The sequence below is a fragment of the Marmota marmota genome, unplaced genomic scaffold (genome assembly GCF_001458135.2).
Source record: "Marmota marmota marmota unplaced genomic scaffold, marMar, whole genome shotgun sequence".
NCBI classification, from domain to species: Eukaryota; Metazoa; Chordata; class Mammalia; order Rodentia; family Sciuridae; genus Marmota; species Marmota marmota.
Genome location: NW_026000243.1, coordinates 2,335,496 through 2,352,859, shown reverse-complemented (window position 1 = coordinate 2,352,859; position 17,364 = coordinate 2,335,496). Strand labels below are relative to the sequence as shown.

At 45.7% G+C, this 17,364-nt stretch overlaps 1 protein-coding gene across 18 annotated transcripts in view; it reads right to left on the bottom strand.

The window, feature by feature from the left end:
* Pknox2 (PBX/knotted 1 homeobox 2) overlaps positions 1-17,364 on the bottom strand; it is a 265,198-nt gene that overhangs the window by 42,293 nt on the left and 205,541 nt on the right. For all 18 annotated transcript variants that reach the window (XM_048796085.1, XM_048796083.1, XM_048796084.1 and 15 more), the window contains one exon: positions 7,596-7,767. In XM_048796085.1, coding sequence (XP_048652042.1) covers positions 7,596-7,767 — 172 coding nt within the window. The remainder of the gene's footprint in view (positions 1-7,595; positions 7,768-17,364) is intronic.

Here is a 17,364-nt window from a genome sequence, read left to right as displayed (position 1 = left end):
TATCTGTACAAATGGATGGTAATAATACCTACACCTTCAAGTTATTATGAAAATTGAAGAAGACCATGTATGCAAATGTTCTGGGCATACAATAGGTCCTCAATAAATGTCAATTCATCACATCGATGTGCCCCCCCACACACACTTTCAAGTTCTTTTCTAAATGGTCGCCTCTCTTGTGGTACCTGGCTTCTTCACTTGATAATAATAATTCCTTGTCTTTCAAAACATTTGTACACATAGCACTTTACAAATTTACAAAATGCTTTTCTCTCCATTATCTCATTTGAGTCTCATCACCACAGGGATACAGGCAGTATTATCTATCATTCTTCCAGAGATAAGAATAAGGAGGCTCAGAGATTAGCTAACCTGCTCACTTCCTTGTAGGAATCAGGGAGGTTTCCTTGTCTTTGATGTTAGTTCCTTCCACCCTCTCCTTCCTCTTTTGTGATTTGGGGAGCTAGGACAACTCTCCCCCACAGAAGAAGAAGTTTAGAAACACACATTCCTTAATGTCCTCTGAAATTTCTTGTGGATCACTGGGACAGTCAGAGCTAAAATCTAATCAAGAATTTTTCTAGACCAAGCCAGTTTGGCTTGACCAGTTGGACATGCGGTGTCACTAAAATAAAAAGTGGAAAATGGAAGAAAGGTGAAACTAGGGACTGGGAAACTGCCAGAAGGGCCCTGAATTAACATTTTATGGAAACTATCATACATGACAAGTTAAGGAACTTTCCAGTAAGGAACTTGGCACTTCCACTTTGATGGCCTCAGAATGTGGAGAAGCAGGAGAGGACAGAAGACAGAGGCTGGACTTCCCACAGTTAGACCCACTGGGCTCAAGTTCCAGCTATAAAAATTATTTGCAACAAGGTCCTTGGTCCTTGATTTCTTCTCATTAAATGGGGATAACAACAACCACCTCACAGGGTGTTTTAGTCAGCTTTGTGTCACTGTGACCTAAAGACCTGACAAGAACAGTTTAGAGGAGGAAAGGTTTATTTTGGTTCACAGTTTCAGAAAATTCAGTTCACACAGAGTAGAGTCCTTACCTCTGGATCCAAGGTGAGGCAGAACATCCTGGTGAACAGATATGGTGGAAGGGTGTGGCAGAGGAAAGCAGCTCAGGACATGGCAACCAGAAAGCAGAAAGAGGGCTCTGCTCACCAGGGACAAAATATAAACCCCAAAGGCACACCCCCAGGGACCTACTTTCTCCAGCCACACCCTACAGTTACCACTCAGTTAATCAGTGGATTAATCTACTGATTAGATCACAACTCTCATAATCATTGCTCCTCTGAACATTCTTGCATTGTCTCACACATTGGGGGCTACCTCATATCTAAATCATAACACAGAGTAACTTTGTGAATTAAATAGCAAAGTAGGGTACCCAAAGACAATGGGTTTCGGAGGCTGAGGATCTTGAGTCTTTCACCTACTGTGAGACTTTGAGTGATTTACTTAATCTTTGAACTTTAGTTTCCTTACCTGTAAAATAGGTATGATAATTGTGACTCCCATGGGTTGGGGGTAGAGTTCTGTGGTAGAGCTCTTACCTCTCAGAGACAAGGCCCTGGGTTCCATCCCCAGCAACACACACACCCTACACACACACACACACACACACACACACTTTCCTCAGAGTTGTATTGAGGATTAAATGAGATGTGACTAGAAAAGACATAAAAAAAACCCTGGTTCCTAGAAAGGCGTAAAAGGCTGGCTATAAGGTGGTGTAACAGTTTAGTGTGGTTGCAGTTTACAGCTTGATTCCTTTCTCTAGCTGTGTGGTGTGATCTTGTGCTAGTGATTTCACCTCTTAAAATGGGGAGATTTTATATATATATATATATATATATAAAATCTCCCCCAAAGGCACACCCCCAGGGGCCACACTCTGACACTCTCTACCTCCCTGTCTCCAGTTTCCATGCCATGGAGGTAGCTTTCCATTCAAAGTGGCTAAGCTGGACCCTGGGGAGAGGTGGGTTCCAATTCCCACAACCCTGGTGCTCACCAAGTCTATTTCTTACCTTGGGCCCGATATATACACATAAACACATATATGCATATATATATATATATACATATATATGCATATATATGTATATATATATATATGTGTGTGTGTGTGTGTGTATATATATATAAACATATATTGGTGCTGAAGGATTAAATCCAGGGCCTTAGTATGCCAGGCAAGTGAAAATTGGGAAGAGTATTAATACATGCCTTGTGGGTTTGGAAAGAGGATTAAATAAGATAATAGATATAAAGTGTTCAGAATGGTACCTGGCACCTGGTAAGTGCTCCATAAATGTTAACTATTACCAGCATTGATTATTATTTCCTTTCCCTTTCCTGGTGTCTGTGGGATTTTCCGCTGCTATCCAGGCAGAGCCTAGATTGAAGGCTGAAGTGAATAACTCTGGGAACGGGGCTGGCCTGTGGTCTCCTGGGCCAGAGATCTGGGCTGCCTCCTTCTTTTCAACCTCTAGCCGCTGGCCTGCTTCTTCAGAGTGGGCCCAGGGATCTGGGCGGCTCCATTTTGGAGTTGGCTTTGCGGTCAGGCAGCCGTAATCTGTCCCTTGAGCCGCACCAGAGTCTCATTAAAACGTGCCCCATAAATGTTAAAAAATTTACACATAAAAAAATTCCATGCATGAAACTGAAACCGTACGTTTTACAGCCTTAGTTTGAAATCTTGCATAATATATAAAACCTTGGACCTGCACCAGGGGCCTGTAAATCAGGTTTTATAAAACAAAAAGCTTTTACCTTTCAAAGGGGTTTGGGGAACTTGCAAATTTTACAAACTTTACCAACTGCCAGTCAGAGGCTGCTGGGCCCAAAGAAAGGATCTAGGACCAGGTAAGAAATAGACTTGGTGAGCACCAGGGCTGTGGGAACTGGAGCCCCCCTCTCCCCAGGGGGTCCAGCTTAACCACTTTGAGTGGAAAGCTACCTCCATGGCATGGAAACTGGAGACAGGGACTTAGAGAGTGTCAGAGTGTGGGCTGGGCCAGGGGGTGGGGAGATTTTATTAGAGGCACTCTCTTACTTGTAAGTGAGGGCTTTATTGCCACCTGGAAGAAGAGGTGGGGAAACTGCGGGAGGAGCATAAAATCTAAAATCAGGAGTCAGTAATTTGGGTTCTGGTCCTGACAAGTCAGTTCTCTTTTCTGGATGTCAGTGTCTTTGGACTTGGTTCTCTCTGGGGTTAGGTCCGCCCTCCCCGGCATCAACTCTCTGTGAGCTCCACCCCCCCCCTCCCCGCAGCAGGGGAGCTGTGCAGCGGCAAGCTCACAGGGAGGGAAGCTCGCTCAGAAATCTACACTGGGATGCTCTCTCTGATCTTTGGGGCAGCTTGGGAGAAGTGACTCAGCCCTCCCATGGGGATTTGTTTGGAAAAGCGACTCTAGAAGACTGCAGAGAGCAAGAGAGAGACTGGCAATGCGCGGGAGGAGAGGAGGGAGGCCCGCAAGGAATTGGGAGGAGTGAGTCCCAGCCTACCCAGGACAGCTGGGCGGGGCCAAAGCTGCCCGCTGGCCCTGGGTAGGGAGGAGAGTAGGGGGAGGGACCTTCCGCGTTTGTGGGGATCCAGGTGCCCTCCTGACAATCCCATCTACGAAAGTCAGTATTCAAGGGCAAAGGAAAGCCACCCTGACACACATATATATATAAAATAAATCTCTCAATTATCTCAGCTCATTTGCTTGGGGTCCCTCATTTTATGTCCCTGCTCGGCTGCGCAGTATATCTGTCCGGATAAAGAGTTACAGTCCGTTGGGCTACGTGTGCGGGGTTGTAAAAAATACAGATGCCAAATTAACTGGCTGTGGCACTCGGCAGCTGATTGAGCTGGTAATAACGCGATCTGACCTTTTTCTAATTTCTAATTATGTGCATCTCGGCTGTGCTGGCGACATGATTCTTGTTTTAATGATGGCTCCTGTGCTTGGTCTCTTCATCTCCCCACCTGACACAGAACCAGGAGCCGGGGTGGCAAAGGGCACTGTTTGACACCCCTCCACCCCACCCCTAATTTCAGCCATTAAATCTCTTTGGTGGCCAGGAGGTTAGGTCAGGGAGCTGGAACACCTTGCCATGATGATATTGCATTTGAGATTAATCTCCTGGGTGCCAGGCATTTGTAAAGGCCAATTCCATGAGCCACCTCATTAATTTTTTTTTTTTTAAATTACAGTCACATGAGATAGGTATATTAGTCCTACAGATGAGGAAACCGAGCTTCAAAGCAGTTCAGCCAGCCATCAAAGTCACAAACAGTTAATGGGGACGCTAGGCTCATCTTTTGTCTTTCAAGTGCTGTTTCAAACCTCCCAATTTACATAATCAACCAATCGTTGACTAACTCATCTAGACAAATCAGGTCCATGAGACAAGATGGACCTCCTAAAGATGCTCCACCAGCTGGACCACTCCCAGCCCAGCTATCTGATACAGAAGCCCAGGGGACACCAGAAGCTTGGGACCACTAGGGTATCTTCCACAACATTCATGTCCCTAGTAAAGGCCTGGCATATAGCAGACACTCAAGCCAGTTTTATTGGATTGAATCAAAAGATCTGATTCTTTGAACAGAATGCTGAGAGACCTGAGCAATATTGGCAAGGGCAGAACATAGCCACGTTTTGATTTTTCTAGGCTGTGCTAGAATGGGAGGTTGTCTTCAGTGGGTCTTACACCTGGAAGGTGGTGGTGGGATAGATATGTGAGGTTTGTTTCTCCAGGACTCCTGCCTTGTAAGAAGGTTTAAATTCCTTCATATTCTTCAGTCCAATTTTAGGTATTTCCTTACCCCAACTTGGGCCTCTGTTTTTGTTTGTTTTGTTTTGTTTTTCCTTCTCCTTTCCTTCCTTCCCTTTCTCTCTCTCTCTTGACCTTCCTCCCTCCCCCTCTTTCTTTATTTTTTGCCTACCAGGGGTGCTTAACCACTGAGCCACTGACCCACATCCCCAGCCCTTTTAAATTTTTTTTGGGGGGGGCAATTATCAAGAATACAAGCAACAATAAAGTTGGCGAGGATGCGGGGAGGAAAGGTACACTCATACACTCCTGGTGGGACTATAAATTGGTGCAACCATTATGGAAAGCAGTATGGAGATTCCTCAGAAAATTTGGAATGGAATTTGAACCAGCTATTCTACCCTTTGGTTTATACTCAAAGGACTTAAAATCCGCATACTACAATGACATAGCCACATCAATGTTTATAACAGCTCAATTCACAATTGCCAAAATATGGAACCAACCTAGATGCTCTTCAACAGATGAATGGATAAAGAAAATGTGGTATATATACACAATGGAATATTACTCAGCCTTAAAGAAAAATGGAATTATGGCATTTGCTGGTAAATGGATGGAACTGGAGACTATCATGCTAAGAGAAATAAGCCAGTCCAAAAAAACCCAAAAGCCAAATGCTCTCTCTGATATGTAGATGCTAACCCACAATAAGGAGGGGGGCTAGGGAAAAATAGAGGTACTCTGGATTAGGCAGAGGTTAGTGAAGAGAGGAGGTGTGTGGGGGTAGGAATGATAGAAGCTACATACATATATGATCACATGACTGGTGTGATTCTACATCATGTACAACCAGAAGAATGAGAAATTGTACTCCATTTATGTATGATGTGTCAAAATGCATTTTATTGTCATGTATAACTAATTAGAACAAATTTAAAAAATTTTTTTAACTTAATTTTTTTTTACTTTGAAACAGGGTTTCACTAGATTGCTTACAGTCACGTTAAATTGCCGAGGCTAGCTTCAAACCTGCAATCCTCCTGTTTCAGCCTTCCAAGCTGCTATTTTTCTTTCTTTCTTATTGATGATTAAACCTGGAGGGCTTTACCACTGAACTACGTCCCCAATCCTTATTTATTTTTGAGAGGGTGTCACTAAATTGTGAGGATCTTGTAAAGTTGCTGAGGCTGGTCTCAAATTTGAGATCCTCCTGACTGAATCTTCCAAGTCACTGGGATCACAGGGATGTGCCACCATGCTCCGCTACACCAGTATTTTTTGTGTCAAGTGAGGAGGATGATCCTGGTCCCTAGGTTCACTCTCACTCCTGCAGAAGTGACTGCCTTATCTCCTGGCTCCATGGCTGTCTGGGTCTAGGTTCTAAAAATCTGCTTCCCAGTTATAGTCTGATTCTGATTAGCTGAGGAGCAAGGCAAGCCAGACCAGCCTGCACTTTATAGTTGGCCAATTGGTGAACCTGTAAAGGGAAGCTTTCCCAGAGGATTCCAAAATAGCAGCCCGGCCTTTTGGGAAGTGGGGCTGCTCAATCAAAGCCAGGAAAGAGGGAGTGTCAGGGACTAGCAGAGGTGGATTTGGGGCTCTCACTGCCTCCACCAACATTCTTGACAGTGGGCAGTGCTTATCCTCTGCTCGGGGCCTGCTCCTGTTCTCTAAATAGCCTTATCCAACATCACAAATTTCCAGACCAGAGTGGGTTCTTTTGGTAACTCTTCTGGACTTCATAAAGGACCACACTCAACCCTGAAACAGCGGTGTGGATAATTCACAGCACAGAATAATAACAAAGTCCTTTACATCTGTTCTGCAGATGTACTATACATGTAGGTGTGTGTGCCCGCACGTGTGTGTAATTTTTCTTCCTTCCTTTTTGGAGTCACATTTGCTTTTCTAATTCTGTTCTCCTTTTTGGAACAGGTACCAGTTAATTGCTGGGTGCAAGAGGTCAGCACTATCATCAATCAATGTACGAGGGAGAGTTTTGCAGAGTTTCCAAATTCACCATGCATACTCTGGGCAATCCACCCACAGAAAAATTAGGAACTGTGGTTAATAATTCCAGGAGGACTATTTAGAGTGATGGACACACAGAGCAGCCTCTCTAATGTCTTCCTGCAGCAGAATTCCCAAGGACAGAGGAGAATTTCAGATGCCATACAGGTCGGGGGCCACCAAACCTAACTGGTGATTGCTGTTGCTTAGGAAACCTAAAATGAAAATTCACAAAGATCCCACTGAGCTTACAAAAACTCCCTGATATGGCCCAGCAATGTATTTTTTGTAAACTATAGTGATGATCTGAGTGGCAAACTGGTGGAGAACCTGATCTGCTGTGTCCCCTAAGCAGGTGGGCCTCTCTGCTGGTCTTCTTAGGATGACCGGGTCCCCAGCTCTTTCTGTTGATGTGCTTGAACATGCTTGTGACTCTCGTTCTCTACCCAGGAGCATTCGAGGCATCAGTTCCTCTCTAGGAGGACTCCAGGCCTGGGGTAGCTACCTTAGAGTTCACACCCTCCTTTCAGTTGGCTGTTCTGCAGGATGGTGGGGAGTAAGATTCTGGTGCCACCATGGGCAGAGACAGGAAGGAGTTTGGCAGCAGAGTCAGTTCCTGGAGCTCGTGGTATAAGAACTTAGACATGGTTCTCAGCTGCTAATATGGTGCATCTGGTGTCCCATGGTGGGGACTCAAAATATTTTGTTGAATAAATTAACAAAAGGAACATTTCCAGGGTATTTCAGGGGGACCAAAGGGTAGGAGATTCTGGCCAGGGTGTGGGGTGGAGGGTCTTTACCAGATTGTCCAGTTCTGGATCATCGCTGAAGAAGGGTTTGTGCTCCTGCTCCTGCTGGTGGACAAAGTTCTCGATGTCCACATCAAAGCTGGCGGAGGTGATGCACTCAGAGCCCTGGGTGGCCTGTTCACATTTCTCAAACAGCAGCGTCAGGAGCGGGAAAAGAGGGTGCCTGCGGGGACATCAAGAACTCACACATGCGCACACACAGAGACCGTGCTGCTGGCTGGGCTCAGAAGCCATCTGGTTCCTTTCCCCACATTCCTTCCCGTCACTTCTTCTCCCCAGGTCCCACTCCTTGAGAATGTCCCCAGCCCCCAGGGTCAACCTAATGGCAATGTTTGTGCCCTGGCATAGAGGGTTCAGTCCCCTAGTACCTGGGACCTCAGAGGGCTCCTACTTTTTCTCTTTAGATAGATAAACTATACAGATGTTTGAAGAGGGATGAGCAGTTATAACCCTTCAAAGAAGTAAGTGTCCATTTCTGATTCAGAGTTGACTCAGGAAAGAAATATGGGAAATATCCAGAGAAATATAGGATGTGAACATCCGTAGGTGTCATCCCAGCTAAGACTCATAGAGTCATTTAAGTAAGTACTTCAGTTCACATATATACATCATAGAAACACACACATACACACACAATGTCTAGAGCAACTGAGGGCAGCAGATGTACACAAACAGTTGTATGCGGGGGATGTGCATGAGCCCAAATACTTGCCTACACGGTAGGCAGATGTCTCCACCTGTCCAGTGTCTGTTGGCAGGCTCGGTTTAGGTCAGATATCCCAATTATATGAATAACATCAACCCTGCACTTTTCCGTCATCCTACTCTTAGCTCAGTGTTAATTAAATGATTATTTGCATCATTATGTGTTCACTGTTCACCTCCAAGGCTGTCCCTGTGTTAATGATTGTTGTATCCCTAGATCTTGTCAAAGCAAGTATATATAAATATTAGGTGACTGAATGAATCAATGAATGCACTGTGTGTGTGTGTGCGCGCACATACACACACACACATTCTATCATGTGTGGGCATGTTTCTGTGAAGTATATGTGTGAGCTGAACTCCTTACCTAAATGGCTATATGGGTGTCATCTTAGAGATCACAGATCCCTGACTTCCTCCAAATGCTGATAGTTTCTAAGTTGTTTGTTTTATCATCTTCCTTCCTCACTTAGACTGTGAGCGGGAATCAAGTGCACCTTATTCATCTAGAGTCAAGTAGAGGTATGTGGATCTCCACAAATATTTGTTGAATATATATGTTATATGTATACATACTTATTTTGCATGCATAAGTGCATACCACATTTATTTCTGCAGCATATTTCATGCTAGTGCCTGGGTTGTTGACCCTGAACTCTGGAGAGCCCCATTCTCTTTCCCTACAGTTCCAAAAAAAGCATTCACACATCAGTCTCTGGTCTGTCTCCTCAGACTCTTGGGACCATGAAATGCAGTTTTCTTTTTGATGCAGCCCTGCTTGCTGGGAGAGAAGGAATGTGTACTGTACCTGACCCCTGGGGTCTCTTCCAGAGGGAATGCTGTAGCCATCACTGTCCAATAGAACTTTCTACAGTGATGGAAATGTTCTGTAATCTGCACTGTCCAATACAGTAACCACTAGCCACATGAGGCCAATGAATACTTGAAATATGACTATGCAACTAGGATGCTTAATTTTTTATTTTATTGAATTTTAATTAATTTAAATTTAAATAGCCACATGTGGCTAGTGGCTACCATATTGAAGGACACAGTTAAGGTCTGAAAAGGAAAACAGACAATGCTTTTCCCCTCTGGCACACTACAGTTGGACGCACTGAGAAAGAATTGAATATACAGCCTACACAGTATATACAGCATTTGTAAGTGAGTAGGGGAACCCCCAAGCTCCTGTCCCCTTCCAGAATTCTTACAATTCTGGACAAAAGACATATAATGGTTACCCCCACTGCTGCTCATTCTCACACTGTATGGGTTTTTCTACTCGGGCTCAGGCAAGATGGGAGACGAAAAAAGATAAATTCCCACTTCACATGAATTGCTAGGCTTCGCAGAGGCTGCCCTCAGACACTGTCTCCCTAACCCTTGTTTTGGGAGCTGATGCATAAATTCCTGGGCCTCAAGGCTGCAGGTTAGATGTACAGTCTGTAGGGAAAGAGGGTCAATATTTAAGGGTGGCTCATCCGCAGCCTCAAATTACCAGAAGATCTATTGAGCCCTGGTAGAAAGCTGGCAGGGAAAAACAATGGGTGAGTTTAGCCATCTGGCTGAAGACAAAGAGAACACCAGGTGAAGGGGTTAAACTCCAGTATAAGTCTTCATTTGCAGCCACTAATACTGCAGCATATTATAGTCTAATCTAACCTGATCCCAGTTTAATGCAAGATTCTCCTGGCCCTGAGTGGAATACCAAAGAAAGCCTCAGTGGCTGTAATTTAAGCAGAGCCCTGCAGTGGTTTAGCTGAGGGCCATGAAAGGCAAATTCCAGACGGTGTTATGAATTATTGCGCCTTATGAACCTTCCTACTCTCAACAGATGCCTGCTGCCATTTAAACAGCCACTAGATCAATTAGGAATGAAAGGCACAAATCGACTCTGTACAAGGGCACTAAATTACCAGGAACTAATAATCCGCAGCATCGTGCCAGGTGGTGGGGGTGCAGCCCCTGCCCCAACCCACGGCAGCCGCGGTCACTGCACATTCCTTTCTCACTGACTGGAGGGAGGGTGCACAGCCGCTGGGTGGAGAGGTGATGGGGTGTGCATGCATGTGTATGTGTGTGTATGTGTACACATGTGTGCACTGGTGTTGAATGCAGACTGCCAATAGAACAAGTATAGGAGTGCCATGTACCTCCCAGTGTGTTTTCACCGTGTGCACCCATGGTATTGTGTTTGTGCAGGACGTATGCACGTGGTATTGCATATATGCAACAGGGGGGTCGATTTTGTGTGCCACAAATACCATGTGTACGTGCGTTCTGTGCATTATCTGTATGTCTTGTGTATGTGTGGTTGTGTGTTCCTGTGTACACCATGTGAGTGGCATGTGGGGTGGGCAGGTGTGGTCTGTTGTGACTAGAATCATCCCAGCTAGGAGCACTAGGGGTGGGGAGAGGGGAAGAACATCTCTTCTGCTTCTGTCCTTGCCCCCCAAAAGGAAGAAGCGGTCTGGGAGGGCCTCTCTGAGGAGGTGACATTTAAGTTAAGCCTCAAATGATGAGGGGGCAGTCATGCAAAGAGCTGAGGGACAGGCATTCTAAGCAGAAGGAAAAGCAAAGAAAGCACTTGAGACAGGAATAAGCCCAGTTTGCTTTGGGAAGAGAATCTAGGTGAGAGAGGTAGTAGGAAGGGACGGCAGAAAACAAGCAGCAGAGTCCAGTGCCTGGAAAGACTCAGGTGGAGCTGGGCTTGTGGGATGAGGTAGGAGGTGCTCTCACACACACTGGGGAACAATGCACACCTTTTGTGCAGAGCCAGGAATAGGTCTGTGTTAGAAACCTCTTCTACTCACAGGTGTCAGATCTCCCTCTCCCAGAATGGTTTTTTATTTTATTTTTTTCAGTGCTGGGGATGGAGTCCAGGGCCGCACACATACTAGTCAAGTGCTCTACCACTGAGCAATGCCCCCAGCCTCCCTGTAGTGTCATCTATGGCTTCTCCTATCTCTAAGAAGGGAACATGCCACCTGTCTTTCCCCCCAAGTTAACCAACCATGGAGTATAGGGTGGACTTGATGGAGGTTGCCTGGCCACATCTGTCCAGCGCTCCTTACCTGAGGATTGGGCAGGTGCTCTCTTCTCATACCCCATGCTTCTGTGCCAGCTTCCTCCCACCCATCCCAGGAGTCCCATCTGCCTCATGGAGATCATATGAAGTCTGAGTTTACTCACAGTTTTCCACATGACCCATACCAGGGCCAGGAGGGACTGCCTATAGCTCCCACTCCCTGTCCTCCTAGATCACTCAAATGAACCCAGACTGCTATCTGCTCATCTGCCACCTAAAGCACTGGCACTGCTGAGACAATGTGCTAAGTTCCATTGCTGCAGCTGTGGGACTTCTCTAGGACTGTTCCCAACCCAGTTACGGGAGTCATCTGCCTTCTCCCCAGTTGCCCTGTTCCTGCCTAAGGGTTGACCTTTATTTTTAAAGCTACCCTCCAATGGATCCCTCATAAAACAGGCACCCTCAAAGAGTCTTTTCCAGCAGTCTTGGTGGAAGGCTCAGGGGTCACTCTGAATAGGGCAGGGTCTATGAGAGCTGGCATATAAGCCACCTGAGCCAAGAATACCCTTCTCTGATTTCCCATTAGATGTGGGACCTTGGCCTTCTGGAGCCTCAGTTTATCCAACAAGAATATTTTCCCCTGCGGTGCTGGGGATGGAATCCAGAGCCTCACCCATGTTAGGCAAGTTCTGTACCACTGAGCTACAACCCCAGGCCCAGATCATGGGTTTCAGGGAGCTCCTTCTCTGGGTGTCCAGGACCTTCCACTGTAGATCATCATCTTTCAGGGGCTAGAAGCAGGAATGTAGAAACTCAGTCCCCAGTGCCCAGAAGGCAATGAACAAGATATGAGAGATGGTCATTAGACTTTATTTCCAAAGAGCTGAGGACATTTGACCTCCATGAGAGCTCACCTTCCCCCTCCCAGATCCTTTCCCTGCTCTGCTCCCCTCAAGCCGCCTCCGTGTGACCGCCCCCTCCACCCCAATCTCTCTTAAGCCGTTCAAAATTTGGAGGAAATAAATCTCACTGCACTAATTCAGTGAGAGTTTGAGCCTCGTCAGTGCAGAACAAATAAAAGGAGTGAACTGGCATGACATTTTACTGCAGAAGAGAGGTCGTTTCCAGCCACTAATAAAAAGGATTTGACACAGACTAATAAAGAGAAATGAATTTCTCTAATGGCCTAATTTAGCACATTCAGCACTGTGCCTCCGCCCTGGTGCTGGGAGCACGGACAGAGACAGGAGGGAGGGAGTGACGAGGCTCGGGCTTGGGGAGACAAGAAGAAGAGATGATCTCAAATAACATTTTATTATTTCTTTTTTCTTTTCCAAGCCCCCTGCCCCACCCCCACCCTCATCACCTCTCCCCAGGAGCATCCAAACTAAAATCAAGCTCAAGATATGCAGTTCCTGTTAACGATCCAAAGAAATAAAGAAGCCCTCTCCATAGAATTGCAGCCTTGTGCTAGCTTAAGAAGGTGATTAAACCGGATGTGTTGATTTCTACAGGGGTTTAAGCCATCGTTTGGTTTAATTACTTCTGACATTTCTGCTTTCGTGTTTTCTACATCACCCGATTTGTTGGTGTGGAATGCCCAGTTTGGGGTTAGGATGTCTGGGGCTGCTCCCCAGGAAAGTAGATCAGATGGGACAGGGTATTGGCCAAAACCCTTTGAAAGGGTTACCACCACAGAGGCTGGACCCCTGAGATCAAAATATCTACTGGGTCAAGAGAGAGAGAGTTTCTTCTGGGCAAGGCTGTGCTGACCCCCACTTCTGCAGAGCTTTCTGGAAACATCCTCTGCAGGTGAAATTCAATAAGCTCATTCCATTCCTCCTACCTCCAGATAGACCAATTTTTCTTTTCTTTTGGTACTGGGAACTTAATCCAGGCATGCTGTACCACACTGTACCACTGAGCTACATTCCTAGTCCTTTTTATTTTGAGACAGAATATTGCTAAATTGCTGAGGCTGGTCTGGAACTTGGGATCCTCCTGCCTTAGCCTCCCAAGTCACTGGGATTACAGGTGAGTGTCACTGCGTCCAGCCAACAGATATTCTTAACATAAATTGGGCTGATGAGATTCCCATCATTTATCAAAGACCTTCTGGGATGGAGACCACACCTTTCCCTTTTTGCACTCATATCTAACTGTAAGTCCTCCTATGTGGCAGCAGCACAAGTCCTTTTCCTCAAAAGGACTTAAGAAAAGACAGTTGGATTTTTCTGTTCCTCTTCCTTCCTCCTTGAGTAGCCTGGTTATGTTCTTTTTGCTTTGTTTTTAATTTAAAATATTCCTTCCTGCTTAGGGGAGGAGTTGAAACAGAAAGCAGAGACAGGAAAAAAAAAAGTGAGAAAGAATGAAAAAAAAAAAATACAGCTTCCAAGAGGCAAAGATGCAAAAGAAAAGAAGAGAAATTAGATGTCAGAAACAGACCACCACAGACTGGGGAGGGGGCTAAAGGATGGTCCCAGGCAGGGGGGACACTAGTGTTGACTGCTCTTTCTGGGTGATAAACCTTGTGATTCACAGTAATGCCACTCCGTCCCTTCTTAGCTTCTCAGCTGTCCCTTCCCTTGTGACCTTGGTTAGTACTACAGACCTCAATTATGGGTCCAGTCAAGTGTGTGGCCACCTGCCTGGGCTGTCCACCTTTTCTCCCTGTGACTGCCCTTGGAGCTCCCCAGCTCCTCCTGCACCTCCCCTCACAGCCCAGTCTCATTCTGCTGACAGGTGGGCAGAGAGGGCCTCAGTGTCACACCTATCCCCTCTGTGTCCCAGCCCTTCCTGATTGGGACAAGGATGATGATCCAGAGAGTGAAGTGTATGGTAGGAGATCAAGATTCCTCCTGCGTGGAGATGTTCAGCAGCGACCCAATGGGATCACGGAGTCAATCTTCCAGAGGTGGACACTCCAAGCTACTCAGGAAGTGGCCTCAGCTTCTTTTCAGTACTTCTGCCAGACTCAGCAGAGACGGATGGTTGCAGGGATGGCTGGCATACTGTCCCTTCACTAGCTCAGGCCACATGCACCCGTGTTCACCCATGCTCTGTGCTTTCCTGTCCCACATCAGAGCTCCATTTGTTCCTTCCATCTGAACTACCTGCTTCTGCATCTCAACTAGTCCCGTCTTATGCCATTTCTTCCCAAGTATGATGTTGCACACCTGTAGTCAGAGCAACTCAGGAGGCTGAAGCAGGAGGATTGCAAGTTTAAGGGCAGGCTGGACAATTTAAGATAAAAAAGAAAAAGAACTGGGAAAGTAGTTCTGTGGTAGAGTGCACTGGGTTCAATTCCCAGTAGCAAAAAAAACAAAAAAAACAAAAAAACTCACATTTCTTTTACAAAGGTTCCCAGATGGGTATCTCCAGCAAGAGAAAGCACTGCTTCCTCTCAGCCACCACAGGAAATGCTTACCCTCACTCACAATTTAGGGTAGGAAGCAGGGGAATCTGAAAGAAGCATAGACTTTGAATACTGTGTGACTTTGGGCAAGTTATTGAATGTCTCTGAGTCTCCATTTCCTGTTTTTACACAATAAGGATAACACCTTCCGTGCAGACTCTTGTAGGGATTAAATGAAGAAACATGGAATGTGTCTGGCACTCAATAAACTATCAATCAATGGTAGTTTCATCCCCCTGGAATGGTGTGTGGGTATCTTCCTTATTCAGAGCTACAATGACACCATCCACTCCAATAAATTTATCTTCCTGAGTCCATTGACTCATTTGGCTAGAAAATGAGCCCATGTGCCAATTCAAATAGAGGCTCAGGAAGATGAGGAAGAGAGACATCCTACCATTTTTCAGAACTCAAAACCTCATTTTCTTCTAACCAAAATGCACGCCCAGGAAGAATTTATTTTTATTTCCCTGTGACACCACAGTCTACATTCTATGAACCACCAGTTGTTTGTGCACAGATCCATCTCCCTCACTACCTGGTGAGCAACTGCAGTCTGTGACCTCATCTTGTCTCTCTCTGAATTCCCAAGGGTTAGGCACAGTGTGTGGCACACAGCAGAGGATCAATAAGGATTTGGCAGATCAATGAATGGGAACGAATGAATGAATGCAGTAAGCAATGACTCTGGAAATGACGGTTCTGAGACACTAACCTAAAGTTATTTCAGGCTTAGAATGTATCCATACTGGGGGACCTGGATCAGATTTTGCCATCTGGCAGCTTCTAGCCACAGTTGCTACAAAAGGACCTGCCTTGTTTGAGGCTCTGCTGGGGTATCTGTGTGGGAAGGGGACAGTCAGGTCTTAGAGGGAGGGAAAGGGAGGTGCTTGCCTGGCCCTCTGCTTCTCCTCCCCTCGAAGACACCAGATGGAGAGAAGAGAGTGGGGGTGGGAGAACAAGCCAGCAGCCCCTGTTGGATGTATTTTTACTTCAGGTGTGACGTTGAAACCATGCGGGTGTATTTTTAGTCCTGCCCAGTGGGCGGTATGTTCGCCTGAGTTGCCTTGGAGAGGACTTCTTGTGGCTAAATTGGAACTGCATCTGTTAGGGTTCCTGGGCTCCAACCCAGTTCTCCTCCCCCAGGTGGGTGGATAGGGCCATTCCTGGCAAGTGTTGGGCCCAGGCAGGTCACAGTCTGCTCTGTACTCTTCCTTCACATGCACGCACATGCACGTGCACCCACTCTCTCTCTTATACACTCTCTCTCTCTCTCTCTCTCTCTCTCTCTCTCTCTCACACACACACACACACACACACACACACACCCCTCTCTGGCACATTTTAAAAAATCAATGTGAAATCTCAACAAACTGAATGTTAAGAGTGGTGGTCCACAAAAGCAAAATTACAACAAAACCTAACACAAGACCTGGTCCATCCTCTCCATCATAAGGAGTGTTAACAGACATGGAAAGAGCTGGCTTTTCCTGAAATTAGGCAGTTAATGAGAGCTGATCTGAGCTTCTAGTTAAGTCACCAGGAATTCAGCCAGTTCACAGAGAGAACATCTTTCAGAGGAGGGGTTGCTATGAGGAGGGGAACTCTTCATTTCACCTTGGTCACTTGTAAGGACTAAATACATAGTCATGCACGTTTGGTGGCACTTGGCAAATTACAAAAAGCCCTTATTGCATTTGAACACCCCAAATCCTTACCATACCCATTTTATTGATTAGAAAACTGACATGTTTTATGGTTAAATGATTTCATTGAGCTAAAAGGGGATCAAGTGAATTTTAAATTTGGGTATTCAAGCTCCAAATCTTGCACTCTTCCCCTCTCTCCTGTGCCAATCATTATTGGAATCACTTTACCCCTCCACTTTTTCTCCACTGTCTTTGAGTCATATAGTGCTAAGGTTGGAGATCTGAGCTGCCATGTTTGCCCTTTGAATTTCAAGATCATTACCAAGTCAAGAAAATCTCTGCCTTACCCCATGAGTTTCCAAAAAAATCTCTTGTAATAATGCATCTATGTGTTTGGAGAGGGCTTCAACGGTTTTATAGATCTTTCATTTTCTCATTTGATGCACTCTGTGGGGGTAGGAAAGCTTATCTACAGAAGTTTAATGATACACCCAATGGTAGTTTCATAACTCAGATTGAAATCTTAGTCTGTGTTCTTTCCAGTTGACCATGAAATGGGCCAGCGTGTGGGAAAGGCAGAGAGTGACTTCATGGTTAAAAGAGGGGCATGTTGGCTTAACCCAACCCTGGTAAGAAATCATTGGCCATACTAGCCCTCAAAGCCCCAGCTCACTGTTCTCCTCCTTCTTTACCCCCACTCCATTTACATTGCTGACTGTTTTCCCTCTTTTAAATGGATAGATCCAGTGTAGCACTTATAACAGAAACTGCTTCATAGAAGTAGCTGCTATTCATTGAGAGCCTTCTATGTGCCAGGCACTATCAGCTGTTAGCATGAGTTATCTCATGTAATCCTAACACAACCTCCGGAGAATAATGCCATTGGGCTTCCTGACTCCTGCATCTCTTATCGGTGAGTTTCATCTTTGTGGGGTCCCCGAATTACTCAGCTTTACTTAG